This window comes from Carassius gibelio, chromosome B20, assembly GCF_023724105.1.
Source record: "Carassius gibelio isolate Cgi1373 ecotype wild population from Czech Republic chromosome B20, carGib1.2-hapl.c, whole genome shotgun sequence".
NCBI classification, from domain to species: domain Eukaryota; kingdom Metazoa; phylum Chordata; class Actinopteri; order Cypriniformes; family Cyprinidae; genus Carassius; species Carassius gibelio.
Window position 1 is genome coordinate 16,204,556 of NC_068415.1, and position 17,274 is coordinate 16,221,829.

Below are 17,274 nucleotides of genomic sequence, written 5' to 3' on the forward strand. Positions count from 1 at the left end.
AAGAGATACCCGCAAGTTTTTACAAACTCAAAAGTAAATATTCTAATATTTTAAGATGACTTTCTAATTGACATGTAATGAATCTAGAATATATGAAAGTATCACTTTTTGTACTATTATATAATATATAGATTATAATACATATGCTGTTTTCTATTTCAGTGCTGACAACAGGTGGAACCTCCATACAAGCGCGCGCGCGCGCACACACACACACACACACATTTGCATTCATAAGCCTTCTGAACACACAATTTTATTTTCATTCACATCTTTATTTCATCAACTACTTCAATCTTCAACAGGCCTACAACAGTGAACATTTTAATTATCAGTATGCATAATGCAACACTGCTAATGTTTAATTCAATGAGTGTCTTTTTATACGAATGTTTTTATATAATATATTTTTGCAGATACAGTTTTTGGGCACGTTACACGCGCGCTCACGCACACAACACCTGCTAGTTCGTTTAATCACCACGCGCACCGGTGCACAGGCAATTAGCATTCAAGGTGCGATAGAGGACTGTAAACAGAAAAGATCGAGGCATCGATGTGATGTCGCGGAGTAAGTTACTGTAAATATTATTTCAGATATGGTTGCTTGACATCAGTGCTGTGCTCTCATGTGAGTGTGTTGTCGGATAGAGAAGCTGTGCGAATATTACGGGGCTCCGTTCAAAAGCGACTGTGAGGAGCTTCTGGGCCGCTTCCAGCAAACCGAGTCGGTTCGGTATGAGGCGTTTTCTGCTATCTGGAGGAAGATGGACTTCTCTAGTGTGTTTTAGTAAGTAACAGTTTTACAGGGTTGCACTACTACTGTAATAGTTGGGGGAATTTTAAAAGAGTTTATTGCTTATAAATAGGCTTTTCAGACGTGCAACTTTTCCCCCCCCTCCACAAAGGAGAATTTAGCATATAATAACTGAAACCAAAAAACCAAACCAAAAAAATGGTAATTCTGTCATCATTTACTAACCCTCACATCATTTCAAACCCGTATAGCTGTCTTTCTCCTGTTAAAACACAATTGAAGATATTTAGAAGAATTCTGGAATGTTGATCACTCATTTAAATAAAATAAAACACTGAGGTAGTTCTCAAAATATCTTTTTATGTTCCACAAAGGAAGGAAAGACATAAAGGTTTGGAACGACATGAGGGCGAGCTATAGTCAGTAAAACTAGATCAGGCTGATTCTGTCTGCAGTACTTGAGTTTAGTTACTCTTACCGATGTGGCATAAGTGAAGTCTCTTGTCACTGGAATATTTTGGGCAGCTTTTTTCATTTTTGGAGCTTGAAAGTCACAGTTCCCATTCAATTTAATATGAAAATTAGTATTTCAATCACTCTCATTTCTTTTTCCCAGCAGTGGAACTCAGTCTGACCATGAGAAGAGATCCTTCACACGGCTTACATTCACCATAGCCTACAGATACATTCTTCCCCCATACAGTTTCCAAATTCGGGTGGGAGGCCTGTATATGATCTATGGTTTTTACAATACACAGAGTATTTGGCCTAAGGAAAAGGTGATCCGTTTCTCTATTCTCACTCACTTTTCAATCAAGACCAATGATTCAGCTTTTCCCACAATCTGTTTCTAAATATGACAAACATAAAGTTGAGTATATATCTGATTTACTCAGATCAGGATTGCTCTGAAGGACTGGTATGATGTGAAGAAGCTTATTGCGGATGCAAAAAGTTGCCAGCATTTGGATGTTGTTTACGTCTTTAAAAGGCTTTTGTCATCTAAGGCCTTTTGTTTCACCGCCATGCCCCAAAAGGTCAGCAGACTGTGTTTTGAGGTGAAGGGCTATATCTTTCAAAAGCATGTAAAAGGCTCCTAATGTGACTGACTTGCAGCTGACCTTTGAATCAAGTGAACGCATCATTCAGCATAATGTGAATGAAGAGTTTCGGGACCACAAGAACAGAGTGGCCGAACTCGTTTCCACTGAAATGCTAGAAGTGAGTATTTACTATAGTGAAATGTATTACCTGTTTAAACGGTTCTCACTGCATAATGTCTCTTGAAATATAAATCATTTGAAATTTAATGGATGCATTTTTTTTTTTATGCAGGAGGTTGCAAATGTGCATGATCATTATGAGAGGCTGAAGAAATCATCAATGCCATCATCATCGGGAGTGACACTGCTTAACCTGACATATTTAGTTCAGAAATGTGCTTTTGAGTACCAACAGTGGCAGGACAAGATTGCAGTAAGTTGATGAACTGCAGTACTATGCATCGGCTCTTTCCAGTTTGTATGACTTTGTCTTACTAGTGTGCATTATTTATAATTACATTTGTGCTCAGGCTGAAAAAGAGAAAAACTCAAAGAAGGAACCCACTCAGAAATCGGAGGTGCGTTAAACCCCACCAGAAAAATATGAAACCTTGTTTCCACCATGGGATGAAAAAATAAAAACTGTGACTCTTTTCACAATTTTGAACTTTTTATCTCAGATTTGAACTTTTATCTAGCAATTTGGCCATTTTTTTTTATCAGAAAAAGTTTATATCCCACAGGTGCTTTTTTGTTTCTGGTACAGAATAAAAAAGACAACTATGACTTTGTTCCCCACTTGAAACAAGCTTTCATAGTAAAGGAATTTCATATGGTTATTAAATTTGTAGCATCTGAATTTAATAAAAACTACTGCCATTGTTTCTGCAGTCCTCCAGTAGAGCTGACATGCTTGCTGCCATCAAGTCCAAATCATATGGTCACGTGTCAAAGGTTTGAAATTTTCTTGCAACAAATGCTGCTATGCTTGTTGCTTAAGTTCTGTAAACATGGTTTACTTAGTGGGTTCAGTATTTATTGAAGATGGTACTTAAAGTAATTGCTCTGTTTAAGATCATTTTTAGGATGCAGATGTTTATCATCTGCATACATTTTATACCTATATACAGTTACCCCTTTTTTTTTTTTCCCCTTCACATGGCTTCGGGACATGGTGTTAAGGGAATTAAATCTAGGCGCCACAGACAAGTTGAGATGGTCACGTCAGGCTCTGGGATCGATCAAGCCCTGTTTGGTTCGAAAAGGAGACCCCCATCCCTCAGGACCAGAACCTGGCAAAACTTTGGCAAACCAAGTGAGAATTGGCTAAACCCCTCTTTTAGACATAAAGCAACTTTTGAGAGAATGCCAGTTCAAATTATGGGTCAGAGGTTGGTGCTGGTCTTATGTTGTTTCACTTTTGTCTTTAAAAGGCAAGCCAGAACAAACACAGGAATGGCTTCTGAGTGTGATGGAGGAAGACAAGAACGCATGTAAGTGTATAGTTCAATTAATCATAATAAAAAATGTTTATTACTACATAAATACTAAGATAAATAAAATATATATTTTTTCCTTTCAGTGAAACGTAAAGACATTAGAAGATTCAAATGGTGAAATAAATTATACAGCTCTGAACAGAATCATTAATTTGTGTCAGTTGACATTGCGTTATGTATTCCACAGTGCTTTATTTAATAATATGAGCCTGTGAATGTGAAAAGCATTGGTTATGTTTTGGTTTGGATAAAAATAAAATTAGATCCTCCAATCCTGCTTTTGGGTTTGTGGTTTGATTTCTGCTTTTAGGCTGTTACATTTTTCATATAGGGAATGCTTAGATTTGGGTTAAAAAAAAAATCCCCACATTTAGGTTAAGGGTTTTTATGTTTTCAATAAGCCATAGTGGTACATTGCACTTATTAAATGTTTGGCCAAAGCAATGTCTCCCTCTGGTGGAGAAATTTTGCAATGTCACTGCTTTTTATTTTCTTTTTTTGTAGAGCACTGATCCCACTCTTTCCCACAATAGCTACAACTATGACATAACCTATGATAGCCCCAAAGTTTAAATGAAGTCCTGTAGTGAGGGGAACCCCTTTCATCCGACCACAAAGCTGCCTCTGTGTCTTTCGGTGTGCTCCACATTGTCATAGCACTGTTGTAATCTCCATGAGAAAGCCCTGATTCCAGTCTTGATATAGTGTTCCTTTTTGTGGACTTTGTCACGTCTATCTAAATCCCATGAGATTCAGTTTTACCAATGTCATCCTATCCTCGACAACTGTGTATTCAAAAATGTTGGAAATTAAACAAATTCTGCATATAAATAATTTTTAGGTTATGTTGTCTTCCCCCCACATTTTACTGTCCCTTAAGTAATTTTCCTTTTATATTGATTTTCTGTCCATACATAAGTTACATGCTTTAAGATACTTGTGAAGTTTCAATTTTATACTGCTAGACATACGTTCAAATATAGAATGACGTATTAAGTGAGCCATGAAGTTGACGTCATATGTTTATCATTTTGATTTATGAAGGTTTTTTTCTTTTTCTTTTTTTTTTTTTTTTATTTTTATAAAATTGTGCAACATTTTTACAATAATCACCAAAATATTTTGTTTACCTTTTGGGGGCGCTCAACTGCTTACTCAACTGAAAACTCGCATAAATCTCGTGAGGTTTATCTTGAAAACATCAAACGTATGATTTAACTTGGTTATTTCCGAACATTTGTGCATTTTCTTTTCGCACAAACATAAATACGTAGCAATCCCTTTGAAATAATTTTTATTTATATAAATTCCCATCCACTACTTTAAAATGACTGTGATTGGGGAAGCCTAACCAGCGCGGAGAAAAGTAACAAGAACCACGTGAAATCGACATCAACAAGCTGCTTCAGACGTGTCCTGTATAATCATTTACACTTGAAAATAACATCAAAAACGCTAACAGCCATTGGATATATTATGCAGAGTAAGTAAGTTAACTAATTAAGCTTTATTTTTCAAACTCCTCATTCTCGATAAAGCGCTAAGCTCCGCCCATTTTCTGATCCTCTTGTTTCATGCTTGTTACTATAACGTTATTTCATAAGTGAATATTAACAAATATTCCCAGCAGACCATAGTTTAGAAAGAGTCGGACCTACTGTGCGTCACTGCCAGTGCGCGTCCCCGCCTTCAGCTACGTACATACTACCTCATCTGTCGCCCTTCCTTGCTTAATAACGGAAGGGTACTTCCTAGCTCCCGGTCAAACAGCCACTCTGTTTTACAACTGTCTCCTGTGCGTTGAAGACTCGAGGATTGTATAGCTATGCGCCGTGCAATATAACCAGCCATTGTTCAGTGCAGCTTTGCACGCGCTTGTTGACAGCCTCTCGAGCAGCGCGTGGGATACTGATTCAGCCCTTTCGCTTTCACCATGGCAAGTGACGCGCTCCACAGATTCGTCTGCCTTTGTCGGTACCTACAGGATCCTTGCCATGTCGCCAGATTCCAGCAATTTTGCGGCGTCCGCGGGACGTTCCCTAAAAAACAAGCCGAGTCTGGCGAGACGCTCGGGGTCAACGGTGCTTGCGTGGGGCAATGCGCGGCTGGTGGAGACTCAGCACACGGACTTCCGGGCCAAAGGCTGAGAAAGAGTTTGAATGCCGTTGAAAATGTTGAAGAGGACGAATGTCCCGCTCACAGACCCTCGGGGCAAGACACGAAGAGGGACTCCAAAGGCAAGGTGAAGCCGTTACGCAGGAACTCATTGACCGGTGATGTTGGTCAGGAGTTCATCATCGAGAACCGGTTTCTCTTCTATCTCTTCACCGTCGGTACCGAGCTGGGCAACGAGATGTTCTTCATTTTGTTCTTCCCCTTCTTGATGTGGAACGTCGACCCCTATGTGAGCCGGCAGCTGATCGTGGTGTGGGCCTGGGTGCTGTTCCTCGGGCAGTCCACCAAAGATCTGGTCCGCTGGACCCGTCCCGCCTCTCCCCCTGTGGTCAAAGTGGAGGTGTTCTACAACACGGAGTACAGCATGCCCTCCACACACGCCATGACCGGCACCGCGATGCCCTTCTCTCTGTTCCTGCTCACGTGCAGCCGGTGGCAGGTATGATGCACCCCTGAGCTGCTTCACACACAAAACCAATCGATAATCGTACACACGTGAGACAAGTGGACAGTGTTCCTTCTGTCTGTTTTTAGCAGTCTGTCTCTCCCTGAACTAACAAGCATCTGTTTTTATATTACGAGCTATGCATTAGCACTTATTGATTAGTATATTTTCAATTAGCCAGTTGCACTTATAATTTAACTATTAGTCACTGTTCAAAGAGTGAGAAGTAACAAAGTTAGTTGATGCCTTAACCTACATGAGCTACATTTGTTGCAGAGTTTATCAATCTATGTTAGATTTGTTGAAAATAGTTTACAACTGTTTATAGGGTTACACTTTATATTAAGGTACCCTTGTTACAGTGCAATTATACATTTAAGTATGGAGTGATATTATTTAACTACAGTACATGTACTTGCTATATGGTTAAGATTGGGTTACTTGCATGTAATTATGCATAATTTATTTTTTACCATTTATTGTCCTGGTCCCTTAAGTTATATTAATGAATACAACTACTAATAATGTATAAGAAAATACATTATTCAAATTTTGATCATTAACTAATGTAGTTAACAAATGGATCCTAATTGTAAAATTTTACAAAATTGAATTTTGTGGATCTGTCGATTATCATCAAGCTGTATTCCAGTTGCTACTGTATAACCTATTCCTGTTCGAGTACTCAATTAGACTCCTTTTTAGTTACTAGTATAGTTCAACTAAAATGTAATATTTGTAAGCAAACTAATATAATTTGATTAAATTATGTAGTAGCCATTCTTGTTTTTAAAAATATTTATATTTGCTCCTTTTTTGCCTTTATTATTATAGGACAGTATAGATGAGACCGGAAGCAAAGTGGGGGAGAGAGACGGGTACAGGATCAGGAAAGGTCCTTGAGTCAGGGTTCGAACTCGGGACACCCCTTAGCACAACAGTACTTTTAAGTTGGTGTGAAAAAAAAAGAAGCAATTTCAGTAACTAACTGAATGGTTACTTCAGTAGCGGAAAGGGCTATTATATGCTTTCAATTTTGCTGTACTAAATGAAGTAAGGGGTAGTATTGTAGAAAAAGATACAAGTCTAACATGTTAAGACATGCTGTGCTGTATTGGGCGTGCTGTATTCATTATGAACATCTGTCCTTATCAAAACAACCTTCCTTTAGCATTTCGGTTATTATGCAGAAGCAAGCTAATAACATCCTGATGCCCAGCCTTTGAGAGTTCATTGTTTACCTAGATGTTTCATTTATTCAAAGCAAATTTTCTTTACAAAGTTTTGCTCAAGAATGACAGAAATGCTACAAAAATGCACTGATGGTTAAATAATTTTGTTGTTTGTTAATTAGTTGTGAATTTGTCAGTTTAAGTACAGGGGGGTGGGATGAGGATGTGTTCTGGCATCATGCTTCACCTGCTCATAGCAGAAGAGTTGTTTAATGATCTCATTCATTGAAAATAAAGTGTAACAGAACTTTCTTCATTAGGACATTAAAACAAAGAAACAACAGAATACTTTACCTGAGTCAAGATCCCACTGATTACATCAACTACCCTTAAGATTTAAAAGGCAAGAATGTAAAGGATTTGTATTCTCTATATACATACAGTAAGTAAGTAATGTTGTTTAGCTATTTAAACAGTTCATAGATTAAGGTATCTTTAGTCTCTCCATTATGAAGCACTGTCTACTTGTATGCATATGTAATTAAACATAATATTTGAGGCTTATTCCTAATGCTTTGTTCTCAAAAACTTACTTGAAAGATGACTACGACTTGAGCATCAAAAAGTACTGTAGTAAGCTGTTTCTCTTTAGGGGAAGTGCTATGTTTTTAGTTTCTGTACTAATTCACTTCATTTGCCTGTACTGTGTGAAGTTCATCCAATTCAATGTTGACCTGTTAGAATGATTGCCCTTCCTTTAAAATTCCATACACTGATGCTCAAATATTGATTTTCAGATCTCAAATGTCATCTGTCCTCAGTAGTCTGTTGCATCCATTGGAAAAATAGTTTTACTTTTCCATGTTATTGTAGAACTAACTCATCTGGAAATCAAGGTTCCTAGTAAAAACATTCCCAGACAGGACATTAATCTCAATAAAAAGTATTTATTTTATTTTATTTTGTGTGCAAAATATATAGGATTTGTTGTTTAATCACTAATGGTTTATACAGTGCAGTGTATTCATAAATATGGATTTCTCTGCAGGTTTATCTGTATCATATGCTTGTTGGAGCCAAAAACTATTACTTTTGACAACAATTAGCATATAGTTAGAAGTTGTTGTATTGCTTATTATGATAACTGATACACCCAATTTGATACACCCATTATATAAAACAGGGATCTGATCTAGTTCTATAGAAAGCTTTTAGTGTTCGGTTTTTGACAGGTTCTCATAGAAAAACTGCTGAGAACAAATGAATAAGAAGTCAGTTCTAGTTCATTTTTTCCCTTGCAGTTTTTTTGTTTTGTTTTGAAGTCAGCAGAAACTGACCGTAATGTGCCATGTACCTGTTTAAGACTGAAAGTCTTATCCAGCTGTTTGTGTAGAAAACCGAACTCAGTCCCTATATTTTTTTTTTCTTGCTCTCATATCCTCTTTAATTTAGCAGGAAACTAGGAACAATAGCCTCAAACATATTTCCTCTTCTTTAACCATAGCTCTTTATAAAAAAAAAAAAAAGGAAAATGGAAAATTTGCATTAATGATTTATTTTGGAAGCTGCTGGCGAACCAGTGAGGTCAAGTCAGCTCAAATTTTTAACTTGCACACAGAGTCGTCAATGTAGATGGGATTGTGGGAGGTACTGGTATATTGCTCAGACTACTGGAGTGAATAAATACATGAGCACAGGAAAATTCAACTGAATGCCAAAAACGAACAGATCTGTTGTCTGAATGAGAAATCCAGAGGCATTTCTGCAGATCAGCAGCTACTTCGATCCACGACTCTTGCAGCTGCTCTTGGTCTGCCTCTTAAAGTATTAGAGTATGTTCAGGAATTCATCAAACATATGAATTTACATTAACAGCCTGGTGGTCTCAATCCTTGATGGACTCGTAAGGCATTTCTGGTCCACTCTGTCCTGATTCTGTTGCTTAACTTGTGGTTGATCATTATGTGAATTGTAAGTTGTTTGGTATGGTTTTGACCCCTGTTGTAAGCAGTTTGTTCAGCCTTCTCTTTGGCATGGAAAAAGTTTTGGGTTGGTAAGATTTTGAAATTATGCTCACCAACACTCTTTAAAATATAGGTGCTTCAAAAGGTTCTTCAAGCGAAGCCATAGAAGAACCACTTTTGGTTCCACAAAGAACCATTCAGTCAAAGGTTCTTTATAGAACCATCTTTCTTACCTTTTTGTAATCTGAAGAACCTTTCACCACAAAGAACCTTTTGTCAAACAGAACGGTTCTTCAGATGTTGAAGGTTCTTTAATGGAACCATTTAGACAAAAAGCAATGGCATCGTGAAGCACCTTGATTTTTAAGAGTGAAGGCTGCATTTGTTTTTTTGTTTTTAAAACAGTAGAAACTAATGTATTATTGTGAAGTATTACTACAGTTTAAATAGACTCATTCTTGATTTTATGTAATTTGCGGATGTCTAAGCTGAATTTTCAGCCTCATTACTCTACTCTAGCCTTCAGTGACGCATGATCTTTCAGAAATTATTCTAATATGATTATTTTCTGCTCAAGAGATTCATTAATGTTAAAAACAGCCGTGCTACTTAATATTTTCTTTCATCTTTGCTGAATTAAGGTATTTGTCTTTAAAACAACTTTTTGTTTTCAGTTTATTTTCCCTTGTAAATATGATTGTACAGAATTTAATAACATAATTGTATTTGTTATTTTAGTACATCAGGTTAAAAAAAATTATAACTTTTTTTTTAATGTAAAAATATCTATTTTACCAACAGTTTTCTTCATTTCTCTTTTATGGTGTTCGTTTTAGCTTATAACCCTGGTTTTGACTGATTTTAAGAATTGACTTTACTACCTATTGTACTCCAGGTCCTCACAAGTCTTTCCCTTCTGTGTTCAACAGTACCCGTTCATGTTTGGACTGAGCATCGCTCTGTTCTGGAGTGTCCTTGTGTGCATCAGCAGGATTTATATGGGCATGCACTCTGTCCTGGTGAGTAACATTCATCACATTTAATCATTCTTTCTCATTGCCTTTAACCAGTGCATCAACACCTTGAGGTGAGTAAATTATGACCGTTTTCGTTTGTGGATGTAAGAACCCATTAATAAGCTCAATCTTAAGTTTGTTGCACTAGTAGCTGTGTATAATGTTTATTCAGAGCATATTAATATGTTTTATGCAGTACAGGCACCTTCAGCTCTCCACAGCTTTCAGAGTTGAGGAACTGTATTTCTCACTTTGCAGCTTTGTGACTAAGGATTTTGGAGCAGTTCAAGAAAAAGTCTAATATATGCTGCTTTAGTCTTTTGCAACCCTCTCCTGTCAGTAAAGAAACAAACCAGTGAGAGACATCACAGCTGCCTCTGTATCCTCTGATCTTCTAATGCTCATCTGTTTTGCTTTTCCTCACAGAAGATCCCTGATTGGATAACTGCTTCCGCTGGGCTTGTATGAGCCAGTGGTGATCATTTACATTTTTATGTGTTGAGCAGACCGAGGCCGATATACAATTTGAAACACAAGCTGTGCATTAGTCATCAAGATTGACATGTTGTGTGTTAGTCATCAGTGCTGAAGGTTGCACATGAAGTAACAGTTACCGTTGACTTGTTATTTTTTTTGCAGAGGCTGTGTCTCTCTATCGGTTTAAATGCTGTTAGTGGGAGCAGACAGATTTAGAAAGCAGATGCTGGTTGCCTAGGTGATGGAAACCTTGTTAGTTTAAAGCTGTGCTCTCGATGAAGGTGGCTGAATCATCTTTGAGGAAATCTGCACACCCAATGATTTAGGTAGTCAAAGTGCTCTGTGTGAATGTCTGTGGACCAGGGCTCAATGTTGTATGGTCACTGGTCCTATCGGGCCAGTCCGCTTTCGCCACCATGTCTTAAGTGGTTCATTGACCACATGCATTTTTTTTTTAATGGATGTTATTGCAAATTGTGCAAATGTAAATATGTCAAGGTACAGTTATCCTGTCAAAATTGAGAGTGTATCTTGGAGACCGTTAAATTATTAACAAATCAGTCATTTGTGCGCTATTGTTTTTCAGCAAAAGTATGTTTATAAATGGCCGTCATAAAAATATTATAGCTCATGTCTAAAATGTTTAAAAACGGGCTGTCAATAAAAAAAAAAAAAAGTAAATTAATTTTAGTTGTTGGTGGTATACTCATGCAGAGGGAGGTCTTTGGTGATTGCATTATATCTCAGCATCTTTGTTTTTATGCAATTCCAAACCAATAATACTTTATCTTTAAAATACAAATTAAATATTTTAAATGAAACCTGAGATTTCTGTCCTTCTAGTGAAAGTCTTGCAACCAGAACTTTGACAGGTCAAAAGGTTCATATAACTCATTAAATATGATAAGCTCCGACTGTATGTGTTGCACAAGAACAAAACTCATCAGTTCTTGTGGAAGCTCAAAAATATGTTTGCCTGATAAGGGGGAGCCAATGAGGTTTATTAAACTATCCCTTTTTTAAGTCTACGTTTAAAATGTTATAGAGCGTGAATTCGGGTGAATTTAGACACGCTGGGAATTTTTTTTTTTCCAGTTATCCTGAATTAACCCTAAATAATAAAATATTTTATTATTAATATACTAAACGGTATGTTAGAAACTTGAAATTGAAAGTCCAAAAAATTTGCTAAAAATATTACTATTTGTGTGAATGTTGCCAAGGAATGTAAAAATCTGAAATCGAGGGAAGGACTAGAGCAGGTGTGCAGTGGGAATGTGTTAAAGAGACTTCTGGAAAGAGTCGGAGCACTTTGGCTTGCAGTACATGGAGCAGCGTGTGTACATGTATAAAATAGACATGGACCGGCCGAACAGGCTATACACATCTGTCAGATCTAACTGAAGAGACCGGCTTCTTGTCATGACTATGTGGATGGTTTATGATGAGGCATTTCCTACTGCAGACTCTGCAGGATTCTTTGACCTTTTACCTATTTTTAAGTGTATAAAAGCATGAGTGTATTTTATACAGACAATCAGATTGTAGTGTTCTCGTGAGATGTCCAAAGTCAGGCTCTAATCTTCTGTTAACCTTGTCCTTGAATGTGCCTCACACAAGATTAGATGACAAGGATCATTTACTGAACTGCCTCACGCCACTCCAGACGCGTGTGACTTACTTTCTTCAGTGGAACAATAAAACAGATGTGAAGAATATTCTAGCCACTCTATGATTCCTATATAATGAAACTGAGGCTGTCAAGCAAATATGAGGCACTCTAAAGGTGTCCACAAAGTGTTCCAAATGTGAAATTATATTACAGTTTAAAATAATTGTTTTTATATTTTAATGTAATTTTAAATGCAATTCCTTTTGTGTTGGCAAAGCTGAATTTCTAGCAGCCAATACTCAATTTTTCAGTGTCACACGATCCTCAAAAAACTTTATTTTTATTTTATTGAATGAAAACAATTCTTCTGCTTAATTGGGATGCAAACGAGATTTCCTGTAAATAATGAATGAATGATCAGTCTGTTCCTCACACAAAGCTATCGTATGACTTCAGATAGTCTGGAATACAACAGATGAGTTACATAGACCACTTTTGTGGTACCTTTGCATTATTTTTGAAGATTGTAAACCATTCGCTTTTATTGAAAAGAGTGAGCAGAAACTTCTTCACAAATTCACCTGTGTTCCATTGAAAAAAGGACATTATATGGGTTGGTAATGGTCATGAGTAATTTTTTTAAATATTTATTACATAAAGTTCTTAACAAATCAACATAAAATGTCCAAGAACTAAGTTTGAAGGAAGAATGTTACAAAACCAGTTCCTAATGTTCATCAAGGCTGCAGTGTTAGAAAAAGGTGAGCCGGAAGCTTAGACTTTGAACATCTGCTGTCTGTGAAATTTAACATAAATGGAGAGATCCCCTGAACAATATTTTTGTGCCACACACAAAGGCAGCTGAAGTATATGAAAACATACATTAATGACACCTCTTTATCAGGTCTATGTGCCATATTCTTCCAGCCTGTTCTCAGGTCAGTTCTGACATGGTAACCATGCCCTACATTAGTGGACTCACTGTACAGCTAATAAATGCATTGCAACGTTTTATTTCAGTGTGAATGTTTTTGTTATTTCTATACACAACTTGGCCCTGTTTCCATAATGACTCATACACTGTGAATACAGATCACTGATGCATGAACACCACCTTTCTTGTGCCAATCAACACCTGTTTTCAGTAAACTACATGTATTTGCCTGGCCAGTAGGGGATAAACCGATGAGAATTTAAATGCCAATTTGTCTGAAAACTGCTTGCTCCCAACCTTTAAGACTTTGGTTAATCTTTGAAACACAAATGAGGATATTCATTGAATATACTCTCTTCATTGAAAGTTGACAAACTTATGATGGTGGTATAAAATGAATCTATGTGAAACAAGAAGTTGCGGGACAGAAACTGTATCATTAAAAATGTCTTAATTTTGTATTTTGAAGGTCTTATGGGTTTGGAAATGACATGAAGGTACTCAATGATCACGGCATTCAGAATCTTTCAATCTAATAAGTTTGCTCCTTCATCTTCACAGGAGGTGATCACAGGCTTCCTCTACAGTGTGCTCATCCTGACGTTCCTTCAACCCATGCTGCATGACATCGACACGTTCTACCTGTCCCACAGCTACGCCCCTCTGGTTGTCCTGCTTGTGCATGTTGGCTTCAGCTTGGTGGCCTTCTCGCTGGACTCATGGAGCACCTCCCGTGGTGACACGGCCCAAGCGTTGGCCACAGCTGTTGGAGCTGCGTTGGCATCCCGCCTGAACCACCAAGTGGGTCTGCAGCCAGATCCCCCCGAAGAAGCTCTCCCGCTCACCCTGCCCCTGATCGACGGGGCCTTGCTGAGCCGCTCCATCTTGCGGCTCCTGGTAGGAGTGGCCGTGCTTCTAGCCGTCAGGGCTTCTATGAAGGCAGTGGCGATCCCGCTGGCCTGCAGGATCTTTGGCGTGCCTTCGGATGACGTGCGGCAGGCTAGACAACACGCACACGTGGAACTGGCGTACCGGTACATGGTCTACGGCACAGTGGCTTACTGCTGCGTTTTCCTGGTGCCACTTCTCTTTGGCTTCCTTGGCTTATCCTGAAGAAAATCTCTCCGTTCAGCCTTGCTATTATCCGGTTTTTATCCTAGCTTAACCTATACATTACCTGGACTAGTGAAGGTCTCCAGTTATAGTCAAAACCAACAAATATTTAGTTGCAAACACGTATGATGTTGATGATTTTGATAATTTCAACAGCTCCACTTCCATGCTAATTTATTTCACTTTTTTGTTTTTGTTTTGTTTACAGTTTTTATGGAACTGATAAATTTGAACAGGGTTTTTGTTGCCATCGGTGGGCTGTTTTTCTTGAAAGTGAGTGCGTGTGACGTCATGATCTTCAGAGGACCTGTTCTCTTGAACAGCAAGGTTTATAGCCATTCTCAAAAAGGTTTCCGATGTTTCCTACATTTGTCTTCAGTTATTTCCTTCAGCAGACTTACACCCACCCATCCTGGACCCTTGTGCTTTCTTTCACTCAACTAGATTTTGGCTCAGTCTGCGGTCCTTCCTGTGTGTTTTCATCTTTCTGAAGCAAACTAACCTGTGTGAACACCCTTGTCAGACATTTGTATCCTTGTCATGGTTTTCCCTCAAGGGCTCGTTCTCATAACATTTTGTAATTCTGTGTTCTTCCTAAGGCTTGTTTCTCTTCTCAGAGGGTCCACTCCAGATCAGTGCTGTGGCCCTAATGGTTCATTCAGTGGTTCAGGAACGACACTCTTAAATCTGAGAGGTGTAGAAAGTTGTTCTTATCTATAAACCGGTTGAGTTCACGCCTAACAATAAGCAGCAATGCATTGAGAGAATGAGGGGAGGGAACTTTCTGTCAGTATGAATGCTGTATACATGGGTTTCAGAGTAACACATCTTCAGGAAATTCAAGCCAGAAAAAGGCCGCTCTGAATATGAATGCAGCATATCTTTAACATTGTCTTTATCAATGTATTATTTATATGCGTCAGATATGTTTTTAAAAATGATTACAGAGGGTAAAATTTATGCAGCGAGTGAATAGCTCAAGTGTTTTTTTTTATATTTCTGTTTCTCATTTTTTTTTAAAGGGACAGTTCACCCAAAAATCGAAATTCAGAATTTACTTACCTTCATGTTTCAAACCTGTTTGTCTAAAAATAAAATGGATTTTAATTATACTGTTAAAGACAGTTAAAACTTTTTTTTATATAATCTTTGTGTATATCAGATTTGGAATGACATGAGGGTGAATAATTTTTTTTTTTTAAGAGAACAATCACTTTTTTTTAAAACCGTTAACTACATTTTAATAGTCTAATAAAGATGTGTTTAAATCTTTCTCCAGGAACTCACTCAGTGTGACTTTATTTAATGGAATGACTGAACTTCCTTGCTTTGTCCAATTGTCTGAATTCACTGTTCTTCAATTTTCTGATTGTCAGTATTAAGCTAGGTAGTTGATGTTGTATCTTTAAACTAGTACTCTGTTTTTGTTGGTGTGTTTAGGTTCACAAGGAAATGTTGTGAAGCCAGATCTCTGATAAACATTAATTGCTCAGAAACCCCAGTGCCTTGCATCCTTATTTTTCAGGGCAACTATATCCTCCAACTAGACACAAGACGCCACAGCTGTCTCTCTGTAAACCATTTTGATGGTGCAAATATTATCATGCATCTACAGTGTTTATTTGTTCATAGTTTATGCAATTGAAGGCTTTTCTTTTAACTTTTTTTCCACCTTACATGCATGTGTATTTACGGATTGGTTTAATGTACTAAAAGTGGAATTTATTAAATTTATCTGTGCACCAGTGTAAAGAAAGGAAACGGTTGTGCATATTCAGTTGTGCATATAGTAAATGTGCCATAACTGAATAAGCTGCTTTATTTGACAGTGCTCTGAGCTGAAGTGGCAGACGGCTGGATGGTGTTTTAGGGTTTCCTGCAAGGAAATGCATTATAAATGAAGCTTGTACAGCTTACCTGTGCTGAACTTTGAGCCTTTCATGGTCATCTAAACTCACACATGTAGTGTATCTGTAATGTTCTTGCCATTTTTCTGTTCTTATTACCGTGAATAAAAAAAAAAACTATGAATTACCACTGTATTTGTGTTCTTGTCCTGTGGAATTATTATTTTTTTATTAAAATGACTACATTACAAAGCGATCACTAGTGAGTATGACATTTTGTATTACAGCATTATGTTTGTAAAAATAACTTTGTTTACGACTAACTAAATGCTTGGCTTGCAGTGTTTCCTCTTATCAGTGCAAGTGTGTGCTCGTGATCTCTTGATCCAGCAAGATTCAGAGGCACACATACTCATTTCTCAATTTGTCAGCTCTTTGGACAAAGGTCTACTTTCTGCATGATGTAATGATTTTAACCCACTGTGTAAGTGCAAGAGGCCCTTGCTTATTTCCTACTATTCAGATTTTACCACACAAAAGCTAATTGTACATAACACATATTTCGGCTCTGTGTACTGCCTTATATTAGCTTAACTGTTTTTTTTTCTTCCCACATTCACTGCAGAATAAAAAAATCTATTCGGAGGATAGCTGACATAAAAGCTGGACATCAGTGTCTAGTAGTGGTACATGTTGTGCTTGCTCTAAAACTACTTTAAGTGACTCTTTCCCCAAATCTAAAAAAAAAATGTATGCAGTTTTATGACCTAACAATAATTTATGGACTACATGGAACATTTATACTTTTAAAACAGTAGTAGGCCTACCTGAATAAAATGATAAAAGACATTTTATTAGTCATTTCCCCGGGAATAATGTTGAACTGTGTTCGTATTTTATCAAACATATAATACTTGATCATCTCGCACTGAGAAGGAATCTTCGCTGAGAATGGCAGGAACAAAGATAAGGTACTCTATCGCCATCATGTGATTGAACATACAAAGTACACCGCGGAGAACAGTGGAATGGATTCTCCGTGAACTCTCAAGTACTGAAAATTGACACGTTAATGCACTTACATTGAAATGGTGTAGTTCACTGCAAAATCTTTTAAGAACTGATATTTATAGAAGATGATCTACAAAAGTCCTTAGTGATGCAATTTTGAATCAGTTACTCGAACCCGTACCCTTCCATATATATAATTTATGTTGAAA

The 17,274-nt window shown here is 37.4% G+C and overlaps 2 protein-coding genes across 3 annotated transcripts; both read left to right on the forward strand.

Annotated features, from left to right (window-relative positions):
* Positions 1–401: 401 nt before the first annotated feature.
* Positions 402–3,576, forward strand: snapc1a (small nuclear RNA activating complex, polypeptide 1a). Of its 2 annotated transcripts, none has more exons than XM_052587064.1 (11): positions 402–571; positions 652–790; positions 1,377–1,536; positions 1,654–1,794; positions 1,874–1,978; positions 2,093–2,233; positions 2,331–2,378; positions 2,692–2,754; positions 2,983–3,115; positions 3,234–3,293; positions 3,383–3,576. In XM_052587064.1, exons 1-11 carry the CDS (start codon positions 562–564, stop codon positions 3,415–3,417), a joined length of 1,035 nt encoding a protein of 344 aa, XP_052443024.1. In that variant the 5' UTR covers positions 402–561; the 3' UTR covers positions 3,418–3,576. The 2 variants fall into 2 exon arrangements, with proteins under 2 accessions (XP_052443024.1, XP_052443023.1); XM_052587063.1 differs by having other exon boundaries at positions 409–571; positions 1,374–1,536.
* A 1,388-nt stretch (positions 3,577–4,964) lies between these two features.
* On the forward strand, positions 4,965–16,238 carry LOC127984425 (sphingosine-1-phosphate phosphatase 1). The gene is made up of 3 exons (XM_052587062.1): positions 4,965–5,913; positions 9,985–10,074; positions 13,656–16,238. The coding sequence occupies exons 1-3, from the start codon at positions 5,233–5,235 to the stop codon at positions 14,205–14,207; spliced, it is 1,323 nt and encodes a 440-aa protein (XP_052443022.1). The 5' UTR covers positions 4,965–5,232; the 3' UTR covers positions 14,208–16,238.
* Positions 16,239–17,274: the final 1,036 nt, after the last annotated feature.

Excerpts from the sequence above, each read along its gene's own strand:
- snapc1a (XM_052587063.1), top strand. Across the intron at positions 1,537-1,653 it reads GTATTTGGCCTAAGGAAAAG|ATCAGGATTGCTCTGAAGGA; the intron begins GTGATCCGTTTC and ends TGATTTACTCAG. Across the intron at positions 3,294-3,382 it reads GGAGGAAGACAAGAACGCAT|TGAAACGTAAAGACATTAGA; the intron begins GTAAGTGTATAG and ends TTTTCCTTTCAG.
- LOC127984425 (XM_052587062.1), top strand. The coding sequence starts at position 5,233 with ATGGCAAGTGACGCGCTCCACAGATTCGTCTGCCTTTGTCGGTACCTA. Across the intron at positions 5,914-9,984 it reads TCACGTGCAGCCGGTGGCAG|TACCCGTTCATGTTTGGACT; the intron begins GTATGATGCACC and ends TGTGTTCAACAG. Across the intron at positions 10,075-13,655 it reads TGGGCATGCACTCTGTCCTG|GAGGTGATCACAGGCTTCCT; the intron begins GTGAGTAACATT and ends TCATCTTCACAG.